The following is a 26,491-nucleotide window of genomic DNA, read 5'->3' on the forward strand; positions in this document are numbered from 1 at the left end:
GATACACACAGCAGACTCGTCACAGGCCCCAAAATTAGGTTGTTTCCTGTTTCATCAAAACATAAAACCAGTTTCTGAATTACAAAATGAGACCAAATAATCACTGGACGAACAAGTGGAGTTAAAAAGACCTCATATTCAGATCAAATAAAAACTGAAAGAATAATTTTTTTTCTCCCCCATCTTCAGAATAAAAATGTGTTCCTCTTTTTTTTTTTTTTTACCTTTTGAGGGACTAGAAATAATGCTTTTACTTTCTGCTTTGCTAAAAGTAAACATCAGCAGCTAAGCAGCAGATACTGAGAGAAGTAGAGTTCCTGATCACTATCTCCACATTAATCTCTCACTTGTGTCCTTTTGATATTAATAGAAGCTATATAGCTGGTTAAGACTGAAGATAAAGAAACGGGTCAAAGTGACGTCTCATGTTCCACTATCAATCTTTGTCTGCTTCTGAGGCAGGGGTCAGAGGGCGTGTCCCGTCGCGTCCAGGTGCAGACGTCTGATTGGCTGATAGCAGCTTTCCCACACTGCCACAGTAGAGCAGAGAACGCATGGGCCACTTCTGAGGAGAGAGACACAGTACTACATATTAACTCTGTATTCTGGATCCAAGATGATCAGCATCACAATCTGGGCCAAAACATGTAGTCATACAACGAGTAGTTCAAAACCAGCGGTCTGATTGGTCAACTGAACATTTTGCTCAAATCATGACGACGTCACACCCTGCTCATCACTAGAAACCTCCACCTCCTCAATGGGAATATAGAATTGGAGTCGAGTTTCATATAATATGTAATATCATGTAGTTTCTACTTGTTATAATTCTATTAAATGACCCATTTGGTGAAATCGGGTCTCTTTTGGTCCTTTTTGGTCGCTCCGAGCACCCGTACCGTAACACCACGGATCGTCACGCACTTACGATCCTAGCGGCGGCTAGCCGGACCGGTTTTAATGGTTTCCCAGTCACACCTGATTTGTTGCCATGGAAACGGAGATCGCACTTAAAAAAAAGTTTTATATTTTAAAGGTAAAATTGCCCCACAATATGAAAACATTTAGATTACATGTTTCATTTAGTTGGTAACTTGTTGTATAATCACTATATTACACTGGAGGGTGTTCTTTAACGTCACCATTGTCGCATTGTTCAAGTTGTTCTCATAAAGGAGACAAACAAGTTGTGCACACATTGTCAAATATAGAAAAATAGAGCACTAAAAACATGTCATGTCTGAGTCATTGTTTACATCCCGACCTTTACTACTGAGAGCAGTGATGACCTGGATCTGAACGGGTTCAGTTAGATCCAATCATTTCACTCAATGATCCTCTGCAGCCTTTTGGTTGATGCTTTTCTTTTTTGGAGCTGCATTGTTTTTAAAGTAAGATTCAGTCGCCCGGATCGGTTGGACGCCGTAAGCAGCATCAACGAGTCCAAAACCACACGATCATCTTCTCTAACCGGTACGAGCTTTGAGATTATCTGTCTTTAAAAGTCGCTACAATGGAAAGTTTTATTCATGAGGTTGTTATTTTAGGACACTAATGGCCTCGTAAAAACCGAAGGTATCAAAATCCCCCGGTGAACAAATTGGAAGCATACTGACAGCTGGAAATGGAAATAAAGTCCACAACATCATATTATTACTGTTTCATTTCAAAGGATCTTACCTTTAATAAATCATAGATATGGTGTTAAAATTAATTACTAATTACTAATGGTATGAACGAAATATATAACTGTCTAAAATGTTTGTTATAAGCCTACAGAGCTACATATATTACTTGTATTAAAACTGGTTAATGCAATAAAGTCATAAAAAGCAATGTGTTGATGTGATTTCATCTTTTCAGCTGTATCAGCTATTGTAGCCGGTGAGCTCGCTCGAATTAGGTTAAAGGTAATATTGGTGCTTTTATGGACTTATAACTAGCTAGAATGAGCTTTTTATGTAATTGTATCTGTGCTGGTTTTTGGATAAAGATCAATAACCAGTGGATGCCAGTGTTAAACTAGTGTTAAACTAGTGTTAAACTAGTGTTAAACAAGTGTTTTGTCCAGATTCAGAGGCTCCTGACTTCCCCGTTACCTTGACAGGATGCAGGTAGCCATCGGGCCTGGTGGCCACAGTGTGCTCCCCGAGTGCCCCCCCCTGGTCCAGGGTCTCGGTCAGGTAGGCTATGTAGTTCGTAGCCAGAACCAGAACATCCAGCTTGGAGAGTTTGGTGTCAGGTGGGACTGAAGGTAGAGCTGCCTGCGGACAGAAGCCGGTGAGAGTTCAGAGTTCAGAGTTCGGAGGTCGGAGGTCAGAGGTCACCGTTACCCCAGTGAGGCATGTCCATCGTACCTGCAGACTGTGGAAGGCCTGCCGCAGGTTGCGTACACGGCTCCTCTCTCGAGCTGCGTTCTCCGGGGAGTGCTGATTCCTCAGTGCCCGGGTTTGGACCACAGGACCAGGACCAGGACCAGGACCAGAGTTGGACCTGGACCCGCACACAGACTGCAGCTGCTGCACACAACACTCATTTATAAATAATACAGAATATAAACAATGTAAAATATTACATCTACAAAAGGATTGCTGCCAACTTTTCAGCACTCTGAGAAACTTTTTGAAATGTTGCCATCAACCGGGACGTATTTGTTGTTTATTCATTATTTGTGCTTCTGAATGCTTTAGTGATTGGAAGTCATTTGTTTTGTGGGATTACGAGAGTATAAAAGATAAATCTGCAAAGTTTCTCTCCATTCTTTGTGTTCCAGACACACTCCACTTGCAGTATTTGTTTGAAAGATATTGCTGTTTCTTTAGATTGTGTATTGAGAGGAGAAGTAGAAGATTTCAGCTGGTGCAGCTTCATTTCTAGTTATTTGTTCAAGTCAAGTGAACTTCTTTAGTTGGGTTTCTTCATGTTTCCGAGGGAAACGCATCACATTTTTTGGGACTCATCTTCAACTTCTCCCATTTTTACCATAAATGTAAACCTATTAAATCATGACTACGGAAGACAAAAGATGGATGGATTCTCCAGCCTCAGCAAAAACCCTGCTGCATCATGACTGCCTAACAGTCTGTAGGAAATATTGCATGTCCCCACTGATACTTTTCAATTTGTTCTCAGATGCAGAAACATGTATAAGATTCCATTGGACTACTTTTTACAAACAAAACAAACTTTAAGCAGACATTCCTCATCATATCTTGTTGAAATAGTGATGAAGGTTGTGCAACCACTTCCTCAGAACTCCATTATTAACTGCGCTGCATAATTTTGGCTTTGAAACCGGGGTCGTGCTTCAGTTTGAGTCGGGAGAACCGGACCATTAATTCAGACTCACCCACTTCCCGGGTTCCCGGCTGCTACGTGGGTTCTTCCCCGGTCCGTGCAGGGATGCCGGGCTGTCGGCTGCAGCGGGCTGCCGGCTCTGAGGCTCTGCTGCGGAGCTGGAAACCAGCTGGTGGTTCGCTGCCACCGACATGAGACCTTCCAGAGGGTTCACTGCCATAGATGCTGCTGCAGCGGTGCAGCAGGCGCTCTTCAAGTCTTCAGGACTTAAATCACTTTCATTCAGTCTGTCTTCGTTGGCTGCGATGGAGGTTTGTTTTTTAAGGGCTGGAGGTTCTTGAGAAAGTTACTATCTTTTGGTCGTCTTTCCATCTAGTCGAAGCACATCTTCACAGTCTAGATTTGAAAAATTCTGGGTGAAGAACAGCTGGAACACTGATCTGATGTCAGGATGTCATTCTTTAGATCCTTTTTTTTGCTGTAGCTGTTGAGGACTGTTCTGTTGGAGCTCCTCCGAGCCTCCTGTGGGACCAGTTTCACTCAGACACTCAAACAACTGCTGAAAAACTCCAGTCTGCTGCCTCTCTGCATCACCGTCTTCCCAGTCCGACCCTCTCTCTCTCTCTCTCTCTCTCTCTCGCTCGCTCTCGCTCGCTCTGCCTCTCCGTCTCTCTGCTCGTTTCCTAATCGGGTGAGGTAATGTGGGGAACTTCATGTGGTCCTTATCTCAGCCGCCTGGTCATTCTGATCCTCCCTTGGCTGTTCGGTTGCCAAGAAGAGCAGGCAGGCAGTCGGGCCTGGGGGAGTGCAGCACTGGGAGGGTGTCCCGAGCCAGGGCACCGGGGGCCTTGGGAACCTCAGAGCTCTGCTAACAGCTGGACGGGGTGGGATTGGAGGCTCGGGGCAGCGCGACACTGAGAAACACAGTCCAATTTGGTTTGGTTGAGAACATTTGGGGGTTGTGAGCTCTTTTGAATTGAATTGCGGCCCGCATGTAAAACCGTTTCAAAACTGATGGATTTTTGGAGCGGTTGATGTGTTTGGGACACACACAGTAGACTGTAGTTCCAGCAGAGGACTATCAAGTTAACCAGATCTACATTTAGGGGAATCATGAATTTTCAGTCCCAGCATTAAGGCTCAGCGTCTCCCTGTCCCAGACGCAAGGGTTAATAAAACAGTGTCTGTTACTATGGCAACAGATGCCATAAGACTTGACTCTGCACCTATAACACGGTGCCAGGTTGCAGTTTTCAGATTCCAAATCCAAACCAAGGTGTTCAACTGAAACAAATCATTTTCCAAACAAGCCTTCAATGGCACATCTTCAATCAGACTTTATAAACAATTTGATTCTGTAAAACTATCACAGTTTGATAATCTACCTTGAACCAGGTTACAAAATGCCTATTTCAATATTTTAAAAAAATAGTATATGAGAGCGTTTAACAAGAAGCAAAGATCAGTTTGGACCGGCTGCACTGTAAACAGCATCAACACCATTAATCACCGTTTCAAATGGTTAAATTACAGAAATGAAATGTTTGTTATTGAGAATAGAAGTTAGAATTTGACATAAATAACTGTATTGTACAGTTGTGTATTTCTCTGTGGTGTTTGCAGCCGTCTCTCTACGAGTCACTCACTGTGAATTTCTTATCTGTGTCTCTGAGCTTTATTGTGACTGTTTAAGATGATTTTTTTGTATTATCCTGCTTGTGTTTGACAGTCGGTTGTTGGTAATCGAGCCATGAATGTTGTGGATATGTGGTACAGGTTTTAAGCCTTATCTTGATTGTTAAAATCAGGCTTGAATGTTGGTAATGGCTTAAACTTTTAATCAACTGTTCAGGTTAACTAAAGTCAGGCTTTGCACAGTAAGTTTGGGTTTCTGATATTCCTGTATAGAATATAATCCAAGAAATGTGTAAAAACATGATTAAATATGAAAGAAAAGCACCCACAACCAGGGAATGTGTCTTTCGTGGTGGAGCCATGTCGACGCCCCAGAAACGGTTTTAAATACAAAACTCAGAGTTAAGACTGTGAATGACTCAGTTTCATCTTTATTTGGTCTAAAATAGAACATTGTGATCTGAGATGCAACATGTTGTCGTGATCGTGGAATGCAAACATACACAGAAATCACAGAATAATGGTGACTCATTTCCAAAGCATTATCAGACATACGTTTTAAATACCATTATGTTTGATTTCACTCTTATAAAACCAGATCATTCTCATCATACAAGAAATAAACTCCAAACAAAACCTGTCAAAAAGCAAAACAGATTGTTTTCACTTTATTAAGGGTCGATGTAATAATCAGTGATCGTGATCTCACTCTTTCTTCAACCTGTTATTTTCACGTCAGGCTACTATTCCCTATAACGCTGAATTATATCAAAGCAATGGATATGAAAAACCTTCAGAAGACATTCAGCTTCAGAGCGAACTGAGCTTTGCAACAGAACAAGAACTTAACACTTGCAAATCAACAGCAATCAGTGAGACAGAATGTAAATTTGATTGATGTTACCGGCGAACAAACCAACTGTTGTTGAAGCAATGCAGCAGAGTGTTAACGCTTCACTGTGGAGAGACATCTGACTTCAAAGCTTTAAACCACTCAATGTACATCTGTGAGTGAAAAGACCAATACAATCTAATTAACCGTCACCTGAAGGTTTAAGGCCGCCGTGTGTTATCACGGTTGTGGCTCCAGTTCAGAGGTTTCCTGCTATCGGTCAGAGGAATGCTTGGCACCTTGTCTATGCTGTCAACACAATAACACCATGTGGCCCCTGACCTCCCATCTGCAGCTGCTGAGCAAACTCCTCTCTGGACCACAAGGCTGAGGCCAGTTGTGAGGAAGTGGGAAAGTACTGAAGGAGCTGGGGCTCAATAATACAGCTGTGAGCTCCGACTCTTCTGACCAACACGCTGCAATACGACAAGCGACAGGAAGCAGCAGCTTTTTCACAACGTTTGTGTTTGTGCTTTTCTGTTTAAAATAGAGTCCCTAAATCTGTATTGTAGGATGTAGAAAGTCCAAATCAACCATCATCTATCAGTGATGTCATCAACCATCATCCATCAGTGATGTCATCATCCATCATCCATCAGTGATGTCATCAACCATCATCCATCAGTGATGTCATCAACCATCAGTGATGTCATCAACCATCAACCATCAGTGATGTCATCAACCATCAACCATCAGTGAGGTCACCAACCATCATCCATCACCCATCAGTGATGTCATCAACCATCATCCATCAGTGATGTCATCAACCATCAACCATCAGTGAGGTCATCAACCATCATCCATCACCCATCAGTGATGTCATCAACCATCAACCATCAGTGATGTCATCAACCATCAACCATCAGTGATGTCATCAACCATCATCCATCAGTGATGTCATCAACCATCATCCATCAGTGATGTCATCAATCAACCATCATCCATCAGTGATGTCATCAACCATCAACCATCATCCATCAATGATGTCATCAACCATCATCCATCAGTTTTATATCTGGCCTGTGTTTTATACCCAGTCTGTAGTTTTATATCCAGTCTGTAGTTTTATATCCAGTCTGTTGTTTTATATCCAGTCTGTAGTTTTATATCCAGTCTGTGGTTTTATATCCAGTCTGTAGTTTTATATCCAGTCTGTGTTTTATACCCAGTCTTTGGTTTTATACCCAGTCTGTGGTTTTATACCCAGTCTGTAGTTTTATATCCAGTCTGTGTTTTATATCCAGTCTGTGGTTTTATATCCAGTCTGTAGTTTTATATCCAGTCTGTGGTTTTATATCCAGTCTGTTTTATATCCAGTCTGTAGTTTTATATCCAGTCTGTGGTTTTATATCCAGTCTGTAGTTTTATATCCAGTCTGTGGTTTTATATCCAGTCTGTAGTTTTATATCCAGTCTGTGGTTTTATATCCAGTCTGTGGTTTTATACCCAGTCTGTAGTTTTATATCCAGTCTGTGGTTTTATATCCAGTCTGTGGTTTTATACCCAGTCTGTAGTTTTATATCCAGTCTGTGTTTTATATCCAGTCTGTAGTTTTATATCCAGTCTGTGGTCAGCTAACTTTGTCAGTTTCCAAACAGAGGTCATATTTGATGTAAATGATTGAAGAGAAATGATCCTCCACAGCTGGTTGAAAAGCTCTGAGACATCTTGAAGCTCCGTGTAATAAATCGCAGCTCATTTGTATCACGGGAATAAGAAAAGTTCAGGAGCTGTGCATCATTTATCTCAACCACAACCCGAAGGTCATGATATACATGTTCAGCTACATTCAATTTACACTATTTACCAAAACAAATGCGTACCAGCAGGTTCTCACTGGATTCTCTAAGCTGTTATGATGTTTTAGAGCATCAGAACTGTTCAAAGATGAAAATGGTCCTTTTGGAAAAAATTTTTTTTTTTGTAAACTGTTATTTAAGATTCACACTATTAATAAATGGAGCTCCCTCACTCTCGCTCGCCCACTCACTCTGTCGGCTTGTTCGCCTTTCAGATGCACTTGTGACACTAAATTCCACCCAAAACTCTGACCGGTGTGGTGGTTCACATCTGTCACATGATGCTGCTCTCAGCGGAGGTGAGAAAACATGTTGACAAGATTTTTTTTTTTTTTTTAAAAGGTAAAAATATCTGCACACTCACATCTGCTAAATTTCAGGTGCAACAAATAAAAAAATCTTTAGTCACACATGACAGATTTCTGGTTGCTGTTTATTAAATGCAAGTTTTAAACTGTTCCAACATCGACACTGCATATGTCTGGCTTCATCATGTAGAAATACGATTAGGAATTTCACTAACTACAATATTAGAAATGCCACATTAGAATCCGTGTCTACCCGCTGCGGTGGGTGAAGGTTATGTCCGCTCATCTTCCCGATTGACTTTCAGTTCATCCGTCTCTACCTTTTCTCCTTCTTCTCTACTATTTTGATGAACTTCTGGATGTCCTCCGCCATCAGCTGGGGTTCCTCCATGGCGGCAAAATGGCCGCCCCGGGCCATGGGAGTGAAGGTGACCAGTTTATGGTATTTCTGTTTGACCCACAGCTCAGGTGTGTGCATCAGCTCGTTGGGGAAGCAGGCGTACCCGGTGGGGACGAGGACCGGCAGCCTGGGACGAGAGGACGGACAAGCATCGCATTTAGAGAGGCTGTTATGAAGAATGACATCTGTGTAGTCATGAGGGGAAATTTGAGATTAGAGACATTAAAGCATGAAACTAAAACTGCTCACAGCATCACAAGCTTTTGTATTCAGTTCCTCCTGATCTTGCGATTGCAATATTAATGCAAATTCAAGCAAACTCTGCAATATTTCCGGAGAGTTTACCGTTTTTTTAATTCCCCAAATTTTCCCACAAAAAACATCATTAGAATCTGTGCTGAAAGTATTAACAACATAAAAGTAAATATTTTCAGACAGAACTCTCTTTATTACCAACAATAACTCCTCATTTCCAATCAGAAAGTCTCTGCTCCTGTTTTTGTCACCAAATAAAACTCTGTTCACCGGAGGAACCGGAACAAGAGGAGAAACAGGAAGTGACGGGGTTTGTGGGAAACGTGGCCTTCACATTAAAATGATGTGATTAAATGTTTGTGATCAAAGGAAGTGATTCCATATTACTGGATGTCAAATGAGTTTTCTCCACACGTCCAGTTGTCAGAGACGTCTCTTTGTTTGTTTCATCCAGCAGGTCTATGTGTTGAATGAACATGAATTAAACAGCATCTAAAGCTCTTATTTTGACAGCTGATGTAGTCCTTGTTTCTATATTCCAGTCACAGACGGTCTGTTCTGGAAACATAAGCAGCTTTTAGGATCTTTTAGGAACTTTTAGGAGCTTTTATCGCCACGGTTCTCTAAGTTCAATAAATACATTTAAAAAAAAAATTAGAACTAAATATTTCTGTGATGTGCATCATGATTATTGTCACAGAAAGTGATTTCATAATTATTCCTTCATCATGTAGTGAGAGAGAGCTAGAGGGATAGAGAAAACCCAAAGACTTGGTAACAATGAACACATTTCGATTAAAAATACGTTATTAATGTGATTTGGGGAGACATGACACTTATAACAGTTTCTGACAAATATCAGAACAGAACCAGCAGGCGTCACTCACTTAGAGTGGGGCTGGTCCAGACCTTTGCCAAAGTTCTCCTTGTAGAACCTCATGGAGGAGATGATGCAGCCGGACGTCCAGTAAATCATCACGTTAGTCAGCAGGTCGTCCAGAGAGAACTTCCTGCAACACATCGTTATTCAGTAGATTATGATCTCAGTTAGATATGAAATAAGACATTTAACTTAAGAAAATGGTTTTCCAGACAAATCCGTGCCACATAGGGCTTCGTTTCAGAGGCGTTATAAAGGTCATAAATGTAAGACGAGCTGGGTTTACTGTCATGAGTTAATATTTCATCTTTTGTATTATACGTCCTTTTATCTCCGCTGGTAAACGTGAAGAGGTATGTTGGGTTTGTTAGGTTATGGAGCGGCTTTATTATGGCCAGAGGTTATTCATGTCAGATAGGGAGGCAGGGGAGGATCCACGAGAACCCCTGACAGCAGAATGCAGATCGGGACATATTCTAACCTTGAAAACATAACGGTTCAAATTTAGCATTTTCCAACTGCATTTTGAACAGGACAGTATCAGGGAAGTGTGCTGCTCGATGCGCAGCAGGATGCTTTTATTTTGAAAGCTGCAGGAATGCTACATCCGGTAAGGGAATTAGTAAAACTTCAATAGCAGTGCATGTTGAAACCAAGCATCAACCATCAGTGACGTCATCAACCAGCAGCAGAGACGTCATCGTTGTTTTGTGAACGTTATGAATCCTCCAGTTCAGATTCTGTCCGTCACCATCTTTGCTAGTTCGGAGCGGTTTGGAGCAGGAAGTGACCATATTTGGACGAGCTGGAGGAGGAGCCAGCGGTGGATCCGACCGATTTGATTGGAAACCTGACGATACTACGTCCCGCCCACCGATAGCTGTAACCTGACTACACCACAGGCCTGTCAATCAAACAGACACGCCCCCAAAAACAGGTCTTTTTGAATCTTCTTTTCTCATGAATGAGGGATTATTTTCAGATGGACCTCCAGAAAACTAATAAGAAGAAGGAGTGACTTCAGCTAACAACACCGAGATAACTGATGGACACATTTTATTGACTTTGGATTTGATGAGAGAAGTTGAATGGGAGTCTATGGAGCCGGAGCCCAACTTCATTTTTCAGAGCTGGAAGCTACGAACACTTTTATAAACAGTCTGTGGTTGGAACGTAGAAGCACTTGACGTGAATGACTCTGTTAACTAAATTCATACCTCAAATACCTTTTATTTTTGCTGTCTGATTACAAGATAAAAATTACAGTTACATAACATAACGGTTGGAAGTGCGGTGGAGGGTGGTGTTCAAGTGGGTGGAGTCAACCGTTTGACACTGCCCACATTGAGCACCGCCCCGATCTGTACACTGCAGTCAGGTGCACTTGCGATCCACTGGTGACAGAGCACCATGAGTGGAAAGGAGTAGCACCAGGAAAATGTGCTGCAGCTAATCATGAAAGTAAAAGCCTCAGTTCCTTTGTGAATGAAGTCGGCCTGATGATTGTAAGTTATTGTAAGTGAACCTGTGGGGGAAGTCCAGATGAAGGACTTCACAGGACGAGCGTCTGACGGTGGGGGTGAACAAAGTGAAGGCAGCGTGGCCACTTTTTCTTCTCACATTTGTTGGGACTCATTTTTGGACTTTAAAGGACTCAAAAGACTATTTAGGGTGATTAAAGTTGGACTCGAGACCAAATTTAGTTTATCTTGGGATAATAGTTTATTTTGGGGTAAAAAAAAGAAGCAAATTTTAGGAGGGATAACTTGATGTAAATATTATTTAAACTGTAAGATGCAGTGCTGTGAACGTTGTGTTTCTTTAATTGGGCTTAAAGTTATGTTCATATTTGGTGTCGCATAACTTAATGATACGTTTCCTTAAATACATCTATCACTGATCACAGTGTTGTTTGCAGTGTAAGGTTCTTCTGTTTTTTCCCTGTTTCAAAGTAACTCCTTAGTGTTACAACCACTGCTAATACATACAATATGCAACTACTAGTGATGTTTACAAAGTCTCTCATGTTTGCAGATATGTTTTAACACTGAAATTGATGCTGTAATGATAATATGTGCACCGGGTCTCCTCTGTTCTGTTGTATTCACCTGGTGAGTCCTCCGTCCTCCAGGTCCCTGAAGTCATGGCTCGTCCACGTGGAGAACTTCTCCAGGATGTAGGCAGCCAGACCAACCGGAGAGTCATTCAGCCCTCGACCTGAAAGGGGGGGGGAATAAAGAGACAGAAAATTCATTAGATAAAGGAAAACTAACACAAAAAAAACTAACTCTAATTACTTGTTTAGCATTTGTAGCCTTCATTACATATAAAAGAGGGATTTAGCCTGGGTGATGCTGCTGTGGACGGTCTCCTGTTGCTTACCCACAGTGTCCGGCTTGGTGGCCTGGATGTGCATGTAGCCGGTCTCCTTGATGGGTTCCACCACCTGCTTCTCCATGCGGGGGAAGAGACGCTCGATATCCATGTTAGTGAAGCCAAACAGTTTCGGGAAGCGCTGGCCGAGCATGATGGATAAAACCATGGGCAGCCCCGGCTTAGAGGGGGGGGCAAAGTTCACGTGCAAGCCTTTGACGGTTCTGGGGTATTGAAAAAAAAAATCTAAGTTAAATATATGGTGTAATGGGGCCATACATTATGTGAGCTTTTACCGAAATACGGTGTACAGACACATAAATATTTACATTACTTCACAGGTGATTTTGCACAAGAAGGAAAAGTTGATATGCAAAGAAGATGGAGTCCAAAAGTGGCATTAGTGACATTTGACTGCAGTAATTATTTTGGGGTGTTGAGGAAGTTCTTGTGTGTCATACTCTGGTTCCAGCTGAGCCATGTTGGTGGTGACCAGCCAGCCCCAGTCTCCTCCATGAGCGTAGAACTGCTGGAAGCCCAGACGCTTCATCAGTTTGAGGAAGATGCGTGCGGCACAAACCGAATCAAAACCTGTTCACACGTGCAGAGTTAGAAACTGCAGCATTGAACTAGCCGTTTCTACGGAAACGGAGGAGGAGGGAAACACTTCCACATGAATATGAAGTGGATTTTGCAGGAGGACCAAATGACACTCAGCTTATATCACCTTTATGGATACTTCACACACTGTATGTGCACTGATATACAAGATCTATCCAGTTAATGCTAAAACCATCTAATACAACAGCCCTGTGATATCCTGATGTCTGTTATGTCTTGTACATATATCATGCCTTTCCTTTCAGGCACCTGTGAACTTTAAATGTCTTCATGTTGTGTTCTGGTAAATATTTCAGTCTCAGTGCGCTCTTCATCAGACTGAACGGCTTGTAGTCACAACATGACCATGGTTCTTTTTAACAATGCTGTTCATCAGTTTTTGTGAGAAATGATTTTTCATTTAACTATAGTTTTATTGTTCAAATGACAAAAAAAAGAAAAGAAAGTTATTTGTTTTCTGTCCAGGAACAATATCACTGTATCCCATTTACCTTTCTTATGAGGTGCTCCAGAGAAGCCGTACCCTGGTATGGAGGGACACACCACCTCAAACACCAGCTCCTCCGGGTCGGACGGGTCCGTCAGCAGCGGGATCAACCCGTAGAACTCGTAGAAGGAGCCCGGCCAGCCGTGGACCGCGATCAGAGGGACGGCACTCGTTCCCTCCGGCACCTTCTTGGGCTTCACGTGCACATAATGGACATCGATACCTGGAAGGAAGTTCAACCGGTGAGAGACGGTCAGAGACGACTCAGCAACTTCTTCCTGAAGCTGTCAGATGTGCAGTCGAACCTTCGATGCTGGTTTTGAAGTGTGGGTACCGGTTGAGTTTGTCAACTTGTCTCCTCCAGTCAAATTCGTTTCTCCAGTAAGAGACCACTTTCTTGAGGTACTGGGAGTTGAAGCCATAATTAAACTGACTGTCCTCCAGCGAGGGGACGGGACGCGTCTGGTCGATCCTCCTGTAAAGGTCCTGACACAAAAGAAGATAATTTCTCAGCCTCCTCGGGGAGTAAATGCTGCAGAGTCTCTATCCGGTGGAAAAACAAACCTCCAGCTCTTCGTTACTGGTGGTCACTTCAAAAGGGTGGATGGTGGTGTCCTCTTCAGCATCAGGGGGCGCTCCAGGGCCCCACCAGCCATCCTCCGTCTCCAGAACCTGCTTCCTGTTTCTCCGAAGCAGGAAGAAGATCAGTCCTGCGCTCAGCAGGCCGAGCAGCACCTCGATGAACATGAGGAGACGTGGATGGACGACTGGAGGAAGGCTGAGACCACATGTGCATCAGATGGGACAAAGACAACACAAAGTAAAACAGAGGTTTTTTTTTATGCCCAAGACATCATTAAAACAACAAAATATTACATTCAAACTTTTTTGATTTTGGAGCCAAGTAGTACAAAACTACTTGAATCTATCATGTATGTGCTGCTACACCATGTAGCATGTACATGTACTCCTTTAAACAATCACCAAACATCTGTTCTTTCACCTTTTACACTAATAATGAAGAATAGTATAACTAGACAAGTATATAGTATAGTATAACTAGTACATAATAGTATAACTGACAAAAACTAAATGTGGTCATATCTAGAAAACAGAGAAATTAATAATGTTGATCATATATGTTGATCACATTTTATTTATACAGCACTTTTCAGGACACTCAGATTCTTTAAAGGTTAAAATGATCAAATCAACATAATAAAAGTATAAATCACACAACACTAGTCACATTAAAAGCAGCTAATAAGTGTAAAAACAACGTGGATTATAATAAATGGATTACATTACATAATTATGTGCGATTAAATAAGGAAAATAAAGCCGTGGAGTCAGAATGAGTGCATCTCATCTCATCTTAGTTACCAAACTAAATGTTATTATGACAGACACAGAGGGACTATTGCACTTTCTGCTCTACGACATTTATTAGACAGTTTTAGATAGAAACAGATTTCACATACAAAAGCATTTCATAACCTCATCAATATATTGCACAATATATAGTTTGTACCAGAAATGAGGTTTTCTTTGGTCTAATCTGATGACCAGCAGACTAACTAATGAAGTCAGAGTGAGACCAGTCTGTCTGCACATGATGGAAGTCAATGGATGAAACCACTGTTCTCTGAAACGACTGCTTCCTGCATGAGGGATTGAATGAATTAAATATTAAATTATATTTCTAGAATTGCCTTTGTTTATTTCACTGTTAAACTTTAGTGTCCATCACTGGGTTTTAAGATGTAAAGCATTTTGAGGGCCGCATGCACCTGCAATGTTAAAGAAACTGAAAAATAATACCTAGATCTGCCCTTGGATTAGGATCCAGTACAACACTTCACAGGTCCGTCTGGAATAATCATTTATAATAATAAACCCTCCCATAAAGTTCCAGGAAAATTCAACAATTATTGTTCAGTAATTATGCCGACAAATAAACAAACTGCCATGAAAATATAACGTCGTTGGAGGGGTAATAATATATCAAATAATCTGTCACTGGGACATTTTACAGCTGAATGAGTACTTTTACTTCTTATACTTAAGTATATTTAGCTGATAATGCCGATGTACTTTTACTGAAGTAGGACTTCACTTGTATTGGAGTATTTTAAAACAACTTCTACCTCCAGCGTTTTAACGTAACACAACGACTGTTATAATATGAGTCTGGTTGGTCAACATTTCACTAATAACGGTTTAGAGACAAATGTGGAAACACTCAAACAAACGGTTCTGTGTTGGTCAGCTGACAGGATTACAGATCAGGGCCGACCAGACGACCCAGTTTCAGCTCCTGAGAGCTGCGAGATGGAGACAGACCAGCCTGCCGTCTCACTGGGAGGCTGTTTCCATAGCAACATGCCTTCGGACCAGATCCCATCACAAGTGGCTTCAAGCCGTCAGGCTCCGACTGGCATTTCATGCATCTCCACGTGTCCCGATTGACCACTTGAGATCGGATCTCACGTCCCTGCGATGCAAAATAGTTTGTGTCTGAGGATAATGAGCGACCAGGAGGACACACAGACCAGAGGACAAAAGGACCAGAGGACCGGAGGACCAGAGGACAAAAGGACCGGAGGACCAAAGACCAGAGGAGAAAAAGGACCAGAGGAGAAAAAGGACCAGAGGACTGGAGGACCAGAGGACCTGAGGACCAAGGGCATAAGACCAGAGGACCAAAGGACCTGAGGACCAAAGACCAGAAGACCTGAGGACCAAAGACCAGAGGACCAAAGACCAGAAGACCAGAGGACCAAAGACCAGAAGACCAGAGGACCAGACAACCAACTCCTTCCCGGTCCCTGGCCTCCGGTTTCGGCCCGGTTAAGGAAGCATAAATGTGTTAGAGGAACTTTAAACCCGAAATGTTTGTTGTTCGGAAATTAAATTCCTGAAACTTTTGAAGAATAACAGCCATGTCATGAAAAATGGTTTCTAATGGGGACAAATATCAATGTTCAATGTTCCTGAGTTGTTCTGCTGAACCACAGTTAGATGTTAATTCACTGCAGACAGACAGACAGACAGACAGCAGACGGACAGACAGAGAGCAGACAGACAGCAGACGGACAGACGGACAGACAGACGGACAGACAGAGAGCAGACAGACAGACAGCAGACGGAGACAGCAGACAGACAGATCGACGGACAGACAGACGGACAGAGAGCAGACAGACCTTCAGATTGTGACGTCTGAAACAGATCCCTGTTCAGCTCTTTATAACATGAATCCAGTTCAGAACAATTGATTTACGTTAAAATGATTGTTTTCAGATTGTAATTTTCATTGAACAGTGAAAAGCTGGTTCTCAGAGGTTTTGTAACAAAATGACAAACAAATAAATATTTCTGTCCTTTGCATCCTTTTATTACAAGTTTCCAACCAGCAGCTCTGAATTCAGACTGAAAACTGCTGGTGGAAAAGTCTGGAGGAGATTTAACACGAGTTCACGAAGAGGATCACACACACACACACACACACACACACACACGCACACTGACTACATGTCATTAAATCATTAAATCAAATAAAACATGTCCTCGTGCTCTCACTGCGTTTCAGTGAACGGAACCACGCTGCTAGCTGAAGCTAACTGCTAGCTCTGGACTTTGAAACCACATGAATCCAACAACTTCATCAACAAGTGCGTCGACATCCAAACAGTCGCAACGACTCACAGAGGACACAAAGTTGAGTTAGTTGTACCTGCAGGCGAACCGCTGCGAGGTCTGAGGTCCAGTCCGGGACTCTGGTTCCGTTCAGGTCCTTTGACTCCGTCCGTCAGAACAGAACCGCTGACATCCAGCAGTCCCGCAGGTTCGTTTACTTCCTCCAGCAGAAGAGGATGATGGGATATGTAGTATTTTGTGGAGGAGGCCTTGGCCAAAGAGGATCTCTACATACTGCAGGTTTAAGTCAAAAAAAAGTATTATGTAGTACAAGTGTACATTTATTGTTTCTTATAAAACAACTGATTCTGGAAAAAAAAAAAACATTTGAAAAAGGAACCAATAAACGTTTTAAATGATTTTGACTCTTCTTTCCTACACCCATCAGGTTTGCAGCAAACTAATAAACTACATGTTGAGTTTCTGTCAGTGAGCACTAATGTTACCAAACACACACACCGACAATAACCAGATAACTAATGTTAGATAACTAATGTTAAGAGCTATAGACATGGAAAATATTACATTTTGATAAATGCTGAATAACATGTAAACATGCAAAAAAAAATTAAAAATCCCTGACTTTCCCTGTCTGGAAAAGTTCTTAAGATTTAAAAATTCCCTGATCGGTGGGAAACGCTGTCAACAATACAGTCAATACAAGAAGAATACAGAAGAGATATGGGCTGCACTGGGGTAGATAAACATTTATTGAACAAGTAAAGGAAATTAATCTCAGCAGATGAAATGGCATTTACAGGCGGGGGCTCTCCATAGAAACTGGGGGGGCTCTCCACCTCATCTTGAAAACAGAAGATCCTGCTTCATTGATGTGGCACAAGTCCGTGAGGAAAAGCAAAATGAAACCAACTGAAAAGTAATTCAACATATTCAAGACAGACGTAAAAGGAAAGACATAAAATGTCGCCATTGCCCGTCTTTTTCTTCCCCATCAAAACATATACGAATATAAATGTAAGCTGTAAAGGAAATAAGACGCCGGCGCTGCTGACAGCACATTTAGTTCCAAACCGCTCTCACTTTTCTCTTCTTTACGGTTCCTTGTATTTCCCACACTGAACTTATATCAATACCGTCAGCGATGTGAATCAAATGCTTGAAAAGAAAAAGCAGGATAATAGAATTTGAAATGACTAAGAATGTATCATAAAAACAAAAACCTGAGAGAATAAAATATATACAGTATATATAGATATCACCTCTCTGACAGTATTAAATCAGTGTAGGCAGCCAGATCCTCTTTACTAGCGCTCAGACTGCACATCAGCCTGAAGCTCAACAACCAGCGAGTCCACCGAGCTCAGGCCACGTGCTCGGACAGGTCACGGCCTCTGCAGCCTTTTTAGTCCGTCTCCATGGCACCGCTGTGCGTCTCCTTGGACACCATGAGTCTCATGAGTTTTCCGTGGAGCTTCTCGATCTTCTTCACGTCCTGGGCCTGGTCTGTCTTGTACTGTAAACACTGTAGGGACGGACAAAACACGAATGAAGGCAAAGACAGCCCCCGTTGCATTCAAATGAGCACCGATTAAGAGGTCACATGAATGAATAAAGACTCTTCAATAAAGTGTTTTCAATATAAAAAGTGTCACCTCACCAGATTGTGAGGGATATAACACCAAATAAATAATGCCACAGAATTAATTATAAATCCATTTACAATTGTGTGTGTGGCTGTGCGTTGGACAGAATGTACTGACCAAAGTAAAAGTTGAATTAAAACAAGACTAATTTCTAAACGTATAATCGGTATACTTTTTGGTTCCCCGCAAGTGTGGCGTTTTTGGAGTCTACTGTGAGGTGATCCTCAGCAGGTCCATTACTTGATCGATGAGGCTCAGTATATCAGCAAGGGCTCCAACGCTGTCATCTCCTACCGGCACCATCTCTTCTCGCAGTACGGGCTGGGAGAAAAACACGTCCAGCTGCATCGTGACAACTCCTCTGGCCAGAACAAGAACAGGTTCATGCTGTGGTACTTGGCCTGGCGATGTACGGTGGCTCTTCATGACAGCGTGTCCCTCAATTTTCTAATTCCTGGTCGCACAAACTTCACCCCGGACTGATGTTTTGGGTTATTCAAGAAGAGGTTTCGAGGTACACCAGTTTCCAGCCTGGAAAACATCTGCCAGGCTGTGAGCTCCAGCACACCAGAGAGCAACGCGAACATCCCCCAGCTGGTTGGTGATGGAGACCGGACAAGTCTTTGTGCAGACACATGACTGGCACAGCTTCTTCACTCCCACCTTCAAGCCTCTGCCAGGTGTGAAGAAGTACCACCAGTGGAGCCCCTGGAATAATCTTCACTGAGGAATGTGCCAATGCTCCTTCGCAATGAAGGAATTATTGCCCGCGAAGCTCTTCCCATTGCTCAGAAACCAACTGGCCTTCACGCAACGTGTCAGTGGTCTCTGTATGACGGCATCAGGGAGTTCTGTTCAGAGGACACCAAAGGCCTGGTGTGTCCAAAACCAGCAGCGGCTCGACCGTGAGTGGTGACTTGATGTGTATGTGAATGCCTATCTGTGAGTGCATGTGACTGGGATTAAAAATAAAATAATTGTAAATAATTATAGACAAATATGTAATAATAATAATAAAAAAAATTACATCGTATTTGTTCATATTGTACCTATTTTCTTGTATAGTTTTTTTTTATTGTTTGAATGTAGACTTTTAAGTTTGTGCAGTTACCTGTGTTCACGTGGCTCTATATTTAATATTTATTTGATAAATTATACTCCATATTATTATATTGTATATATTATGTAAATTATGAATTATATATGTTCTATATATATAGAACATATATAGGTTTCTCAGCCTATCAGCAAGACAGTGTTTGTGCACGTGCACAAACATGCAAATGCTACATTACATTACATTTATCTGACTCTTTTATCCAAAGCGACTTACAATAAGTGCATTTCAACCACGAGGGTACAAAACCCAGAACAACAGGAATCAAGAAAATACAATTTCTTCAAGAAAGCCGAACTACAAAGTGCCATACATAATATGTGGGTTATCACTTTTAATCTAAAAAAAAATACTGTTCCTCTTGACTTGAGTCTTAAGAAATTTCTTTTAATTCATGTGAAAAGTGGCTGAATATGAATCCTTATCTTGAACTCCCTTTTTCTCGAAAATGACATTTGATAAAAAAAAAAAAAAAAAAAAGGGAAACTTTATGCTCCATCCATCAATCAATGACGTCACCGTGTTATTGATCACCTGCTGGTCCACATTAAACAGGTTTTTAACATGACCACCTCTTTATATCGTCCAGGTTTTTGTCTCGTCTTACTTACCACGGCATTGTCGGTCACTTTAATGCAGAGGTTCCCGTCGCAGTGTCGGTACTTTAAAACCACCCGGACCTGAAAACACAGAAAGTTGAACGCGGGGATTTAAAGTATAAAAATAAAATCAGACCGACAGTCAGCACGTTCACGTCGCTCACGAGCTACGTGGCTAACAGGCTGCGCGGCTCGCGCGCCGAGCTGCACTTTATTCCAGAAATAAAAGCCTCCCTGACCTTCATGGGATCTGTCAGATAGAGCTTTTCTGCCGCGCGGGCGAACTCCTCCCAAGTCTGGTAGTACGGCATTATTTCAACAAAGCGGAGTTACTGGTAAACCGAACAAGCTGTTTGAATCGGCTGTTGAGACTTGCTAACTTCAGAACACCACATCAGCAGCAGCGTGATCACAACCAATCAGAGCGAAGGGGAGGTGACGTCAAAACCATTTCCAGGTTTCACTTTCAAAATAAAAGCTTCTTCTTTTACGCTGGTAGACCAATGTAGCGGAATAAAAGCATATTAACCATAAACTATTTAAGGATCCACATCAGACATGTTTTAAGATGTTTAAATCTTTTTCTCTCCCATAGTTTCTTCTTATTATCTGTTGTCTCCATTCAGTTCCTTCGCTCGTGTAGTTTCTGTTCTTCCTTCTGCAGATGTCCCGTCATGGAGCTGCATGTTTCTGCTCTGTGATTGTCAACCCACCAACAGTTCATGTCTTGTGTTTCTATGCTGTCCTTTTCTCTCTCTTCTCTCCTCTCACCCCAACCGGAGTAGGCAGATGCTCCGCCCACCTCTGAGTCTGGTTCTGTTAACAGATGCTCCGCCCACCTCTGAGCCTGGTTCTATTAACAGATGCTCCGCCCACCTCTGAGTCTGGTTCTATTAACAGATGCTCCGCCCACCTCTGAGTCTGGTTCTATTAACAGATGCTCCGCCCACCTCTGAGTCTGGTTCTGTCGGAGGTTTCTTCCTGTTAAAGGGAGTTTTTCTTCCCTCTGTTGGAGGTTTTTCTCCCTTAAAGAGGAGTTTTTTTCCCCCCTCCTAGCTTATGTGGGAATTATTGAATTGCTGAATTGTTGAATTGCTGAATTGTTGAATTGATGATTTTTTTGAATTGTTGAATTGTTGAATTGATGAATTGATGAATTGTTGAATTGTTGAATTGATGAATTGTTGAATTGATGAATTGATGAATTGTTGAATTGATGAATTGATGAATTGTTGAATTGATGAATTGTTGAATTGATGAATTGTTGAATTGTTGAATTGATGAATTGTTGAATTGATGAATTGTTGGGTTTTTCTGTATAATGTTATAAAGTTCTGCTGTAAGGACTTTAATGTGTTAAGTGCCATGAAATAACCTGCGTTGTGATTTGGCGCTTTATAAATAAAAATAAATAAACTTGAATTGAGTTGAATTAAATACTCTGCTTTGAATAATGATTTGGTCTGATATGGTTTTTCAACAAAAACAAATTAATGATCTCCTCCTTCTCACATTTCTTAACGTCCAGCAATGTTAAATCATTATACATAGCTGGATAAGCTAAACAGAATATTGATTGGGCCTGTGGTCCACTGATGAAAGCTGTTGCATTTGCAGTATAGGAAATTGAATGAGCTGAATGTCTGTGACATCACTCCTCAGGAAACAAGTGGCACTGTTTAAATCTCTGCATGAAGCCAACGCTGTGTACTGAGCAGAACGGGAGTCTTTTTGTAATCACTAATATTGGATGTTCCCCTTGTATTTTCTTGATTTTTTTTCACACTGCCTCTTGCTTTTAAGACGCCATCTGGCTTTTATTTTGAAAGTATCCACAGTCACAAACCCGGAAATATCACTGCGCAGGATGGTGTGAGAAGTTCTACATGTTGCCCTCTAGTGGTTGCACTCCAAGCTGACTGGACAAAAACTATTCAGAGCACTAACACATCTCTTGGAATATGACAGATTTACTCGTCTTTGATTATTTTATCAATAAAATGATACATTTCTTAATCATTCATTTGTCCTTGCCTAAAGGCATTGGGCAAATATTCAGATCAATCAAACGTAGGAATGTGAAATACAAGTAGAAGTACTGTATTGATATTATTATTATCAAGTAAAAATAGTCAGTATTCTAGGTGCAATAACATGAGCACAAGTGTTGGACATGGTGGCTGATTTAATTGCCTCCTGAAACAGCCGTGTGTAACATCTGGAACATAACGGCAGCTGTCAAATAAATTAAATGGAGTAAAAAGTATATAATGTATTTCCCTGAAATATAGTGAATTATAAATTATTATACAATGGAAATGCTTAAAATACCTTAGAAGTGTGCATAAGGATGGTACTCCAATACAGCTGTTAGTGGATTTCATGGTTTGTACACCAGATGGCAGGCACACTTCAGCTATTCTCACTTGATGGCCAGTTATGGGATGAACTCACAAGGCTGGATGGATTGAACTTAATACTGAAGTCCATGTCAGCGTTTGGCCGGTGTTGGTGTTTTCCTTTGCTGTGGGGTAACGGAAGAGTGAGCTTCATTTCCCTCACATCCACTGACATTTACCGGTTCAACTGTGTTAGATGTCACAATAACATAGATGCTGAGGAGTGGTGTGCTAACGGCTCATTCATCATCAGCTGAGTCAGTCATGGCTCGGTCACCCGAGAGGATGACTTGCATCAATTTCAGATTTTAAGAACAGATACAGGATAATAAGAGTTAGTGTGTCCACATAGCCACGATCCCATCGTATCTGATGAAGAACACGGGAACATGGCACAAAGCTTCTCGCTCAGAGGGGAGTGGGCAGGCCTTCATTCATTATTTTTTAACTATACTGACATACAGATTCTTAGCAGAAAGTGTCCCTGACCAACCCGGCAAAGCGTGAAATAGACACGCCCGTCGTAGTATCGCCCTGAACTAAAAAGGAAGAAACGCTGTTTTTAACTTTTGGCAGTAAACAGTGTGACTAGTCCTCGGCTCTGATAAGCCTCTTTTGTCCCCTCTGTGGATAAGTGACTTGTAGTGCTGCCTTCACTTGCTGCTGTGCCATTAAACTAATGATGTGGTTGCTGCATGATGCACACGACACACATACACACACATACATTTGCCATGCGAGCAGGTGTGCGGGAGCACGCTTAAAACAGAAACACGTGCCCGTGAAAGTGAATCTCTGTGTCTTTCATGGGGATGTCAGGATGAAAAAAAAAAATCTTAAAAAATTGAGATAAAAAAAAAATCTGAGGGTCAAGGGTCAGCATTTTGACCACATCAGCACAAACTGCCACATCTACATACTAACATACACCCCCTCCCTTACACATGCACAGAAACACACACACACACACACACACACACACACACACACACACACACACACACACACACACACACGCACGCTTAAATCACACTGCTTGCGTCAAGGGCCACCTGTAGCAGGACGTCAGCTCCCGTCTGTCCTCTCACACCAGCTCTTTTTTATAGGGAGGACAATTTTTTTTATCCCCCCCACATGTTAAAAGATCCTTTTTTTTGTTTGTGTGATCTGCATTAAATTTTCAAAAACCGCAGTGTCAAATGCCTCCTCAGTGATCAGGCACATTATTATTAATGTGCAGAAGACCCATTAAACTATAACTTCGGATTTCCTCTGTCTTTGTCATTTCTGTTAATTTGTAGATTCTTTATTAAGAAAGAGAATAAATTAAATTGGGAACATCTTAATTTTCTCCCTAATTTTCCTCTAGTTAAATGCAGCATCGACATGACCACCAGGTGATCCCTTCATCATTCTTTAACTTGGATTTTGGGTAAAGTGTAAATTCAGTTTGAACTCCAACTGTCTACCTATGTCATCTTTGTTTTTGTTCTGTATGTGTAGCTCGATTCGTTTTTTCTAATAGAGGGAAACACATCCAGCCATTTTAACATTTGGTTATATTTTTATTCCACAGCTCAACATCCAAGACAAAAACAGCAATTTATCCAATTCAGTTGTCAGGGGCAACCCATACGTGCTACGTCCGACAAGCTGCGTCAATTGCTGCATTCAAGTCCCGTACGAAATAACACACTTCATCTAGCGCACATGAAAGACGACCGGGGGGGGGATAGGGGGGGGGGGGGGCAATGTGTTATCATCTACATGCTACAATGAAAGAAAGGACATCATGTTTTGTTTTTTTATCTTCTTTTTCTTCTTGCAATCCAGTCATTGTGTCAACTTTGTTTTAAGCAACCAGAAACCTTTGCGATTTATTTTTTTGGTTCCAAAAACCTTCCACTGGCTAAATTTGCCTGTTTAAAAAAAAAAAAGAAAAAAAGAAAAAAATTTCCAATTTGCCTCGCGTTATGCCAGATTCAGCGAAAGGAAATGAAAGGTTATTTTCAGTTATATTGTGCTGTGTATGCGCCCGCAGAACATGAAAATAGCATCGTACATTGTGCCCCTGAACGCAGCACGTGTTGCCTCCAGCAGGCAGCGGCAGCAGAGCGGCATCCGAGCGGCACAGCGCCGCATCACTCCGACCCGAGTGCGCCAGAAAAGCCCGAGAAACGCCGCGATCCTCCACTTTCTCCCCAGCGACTCATCGCCACCAGCGGAGCCGCGATGCTCTGGATCATGTAGGAATCGACTGTTTCTTCTTTTTTTTTTTACGTCTTCATTTTCTTTTCTTTTTCTTGCACTTTTTTTGTTTTTGTTCTTGTTTTTTGTTGAGAGCCTGCAAACTGTGAAACCTCTCGTCTCACGGCGGATTCTTCGTCCATCTGTTCGTCCCGAAGCGTTGAACCGAGCGGCGAACTTTTTTTGTGAAAACTACAAAACAAGTCACCCGACGTTCGACACCCGAAGGAGCAAGGCGATATATTCGGCTTGACAACACTTGGGACAATGAGGTAAGGAGCTCCTAATTGTCTTCAGTACAAAAAAAAAAAGAAAAAAAAAAAAGAAGAAGAAAAAAAAAAAAGCATGATAGAAGAGAGGCTCGGTGGGCGAGAACAGGAGGAGAGTCGGGAGTTGAGGAACGGCGCGAGGAGGAGCTGCTGGGGGCGCGAGGAGGAGCTGCTGGGGGCGCGAGGCAAAACTGACTTGACAAGTGTCCGCTGAATATGTTGCTGTGAAATGTCATTTACATCAGCTTTGCTTTGACACGTCTCTCTGGCAGCTCGTGACGAACAGACGGTGTGCGGTGCCCGCGTGCAGTGCCGTGTTAGCCCTGTTAGAGGTGGTGGGGGTGGTGGTGGTGGTGGGAGGGGGGGTATTGTCAGCTGTGTTACACCATAAGGCGCGTGCAACATTACAACGTTTGTGCTGCATTTGAGGACGTGCATGGGTTTGGAATTGCGCGCGCTCATTCCTGCTGCTACTCCCACACTGCATAAAAGGGATTATCTTTCAGCACTGGTGATGGGGTAGCATTTGATGGCACATTATGATTGTCCACCCCCTCTTACCCCCCCCCCCCCCCTCCTCCCACCGTCCCTCCTCACACACACACACACACACACACACACACACACTGGGAATAACATGGAGAATGGCAAATACATACAGAAGACAGCCAGGCTGTGTAAGTCTATTTTCTAGATGACACCATATCATAGCTACATAAACACGGAGACTTCATGACACGTGTCAGAGGAACCTATCACAAGTGACAGTGGATGCATCATGTGAGTCTGCTGCTCTCCAACACTGGACCACATGTTCAGTCTGAGGTTCTGTCTGCAACATGGATGGAGTCCTTTATTTCCCAGTGAACATGAGGTTGTCTGCCCTCTGAGGAGTGCTCAGTATATTTGAAGGTGTGGGATTAGCCCTGGCAATGAAAACTTTGTTAGTTTACTTTATTCTCCTTTAGACAGTGAAACGGTGCGTTCCTCATCACCCCTAACCCTAATCCTAACCCTACCCCAATCCTAACCCTTAGCTCCTAACCCTAACCCTACCCTAATCCTAACCCTTAACCCCTAACCCTAATCCTACCCTAATCCTAACCCTTAACCCCTAACCCTAACACCTAATCCTACCCTAATCCTAACCCTTAGCTCCTAATTTTAACCCCTAACCCTACCCTAATCCTAACCCCGAGCTCCTAACCCTTAACCCCTAACCCTATCCTAACCCTAATCCTAACCCTTAGCTCCTAACCCTTGACCCCTAACCCTAATCCTAACCCTTAGCTCCTAACCCTCAACCCCTAACCCTACCCTAATCCTAACCCCGAGCTCCTAACCCTTGACCCCTAACCCTATCCTAACCCTACCCTAATCCTAAACCCTCGCTCCTAACCCTAACCCCTAATCCTACCCTAATCCTAATCCTAATCCTAACCCCTAATCCGATGCTAACCCCTAACCCCTAATCCTAACCCTATTCCTCATCACGTTCTCTCTGTACGTCGTTCCTCAGACGTCCCTCCCCTCCCCCCAGTGATGTGTCCTTAAGAACGAGGTTGCGGAAAAGGCAAAAAGTGTTGGTTTTACTTGATGCTGTCTGACATGGC

The 26,491-nt window shown here is 42.3% G+C and overlaps 3 protein-coding genes across 3 annotated transcripts; all 3 read right to left on the reverse strand.

The window, feature by feature from the left end:
- Nucleotides 1-436: 436 nt before the first annotated feature.
- LOC138205508 (transcription factor 24-like) lies at nucleotides 437-3,517 on the reverse strand. The gene is made up of 4 exons (XM_069161525.1): nucleotides 3,350-3,517; nucleotides 2,358-2,519; nucleotides 2,100-2,264; nucleotides 437-565 (listed from the first exon to the last, which is right to left on the reverse strand). Exons 1-4 carry the CDS (start codon nucleotides 3,515-3,517, stop codon nucleotides 437-439), a joined length of 624 nt encoding a protein of 207 aa, XP_069017626.1.
- Nucleotides 3,518-8,035: 4,518 nt separating this feature from the next.
- Nucleotides 8,036-16,859, reverse strand: ephx1 (epoxide hydrolase 1, microsomal (xenobiotic)). The gene is made up of 9 exons (XM_069161685.1): nucleotides 16,681-16,859; nucleotides 13,512-13,725; nucleotides 13,253-13,433; nucleotides 12,952-13,170; nucleotides 12,301-12,430; nucleotides 11,849-12,063; nucleotides 11,575-11,683; nucleotides 9,474-9,596; nucleotides 8,036-8,458 (listed from the first exon to the last, which is right to left on the reverse strand). Exons 2-9 carry the CDS (start codon nucleotides 13,692-13,694, stop codon nucleotides 8,248-8,250), a joined length of 1,371 nt encoding a protein of 456 aa, XP_069017786.1. The 5' UTR covers nucleotides 13,695-13,725; nucleotides 16,681-16,859; the 3' UTR covers nucleotides 8,036-8,247.
- Nucleotides 16,860-17,330: 471 nt separating this feature from the next.
- On the reverse strand, nucleotides 17,331-20,377 carry srp9 (signal recognition particle 9). The gene is made up of 3 exons (XM_069161686.1): nucleotides 20,203-20,377; nucleotides 19,976-20,044; nucleotides 17,331-18,126 (listed from the first exon to the last, which is right to left on the reverse strand). The coding sequence occupies exons 1-3, from the start codon at nucleotides 20,272-20,274 to the stop codon at nucleotides 18,007-18,009; spliced, it is 261 nt and encodes an 86-aa protein (XP_069017787.1). The 5' UTR covers nucleotides 20,275-20,377; the 3' UTR covers nucleotides 17,331-18,006.
- Between the last annotated feature and the right edge of the window lie 6,114 nt (nucleotides 20,378-26,491).

Source organism: Embiotoca jacksoni, unplaced genomic scaffold, assembly GCF_022577435.1.
Source record: "Embiotoca jacksoni isolate LCO1_2020_lvr unplaced genomic scaffold, fEmbJac1.0.p SCAF_29, whole genome shotgun sequence".
Lineage (NCBI taxonomy): Eukaryota > Metazoa > Chordata > Actinopteri > Embiotocidae > Embiotoca > Embiotoca jacksoni.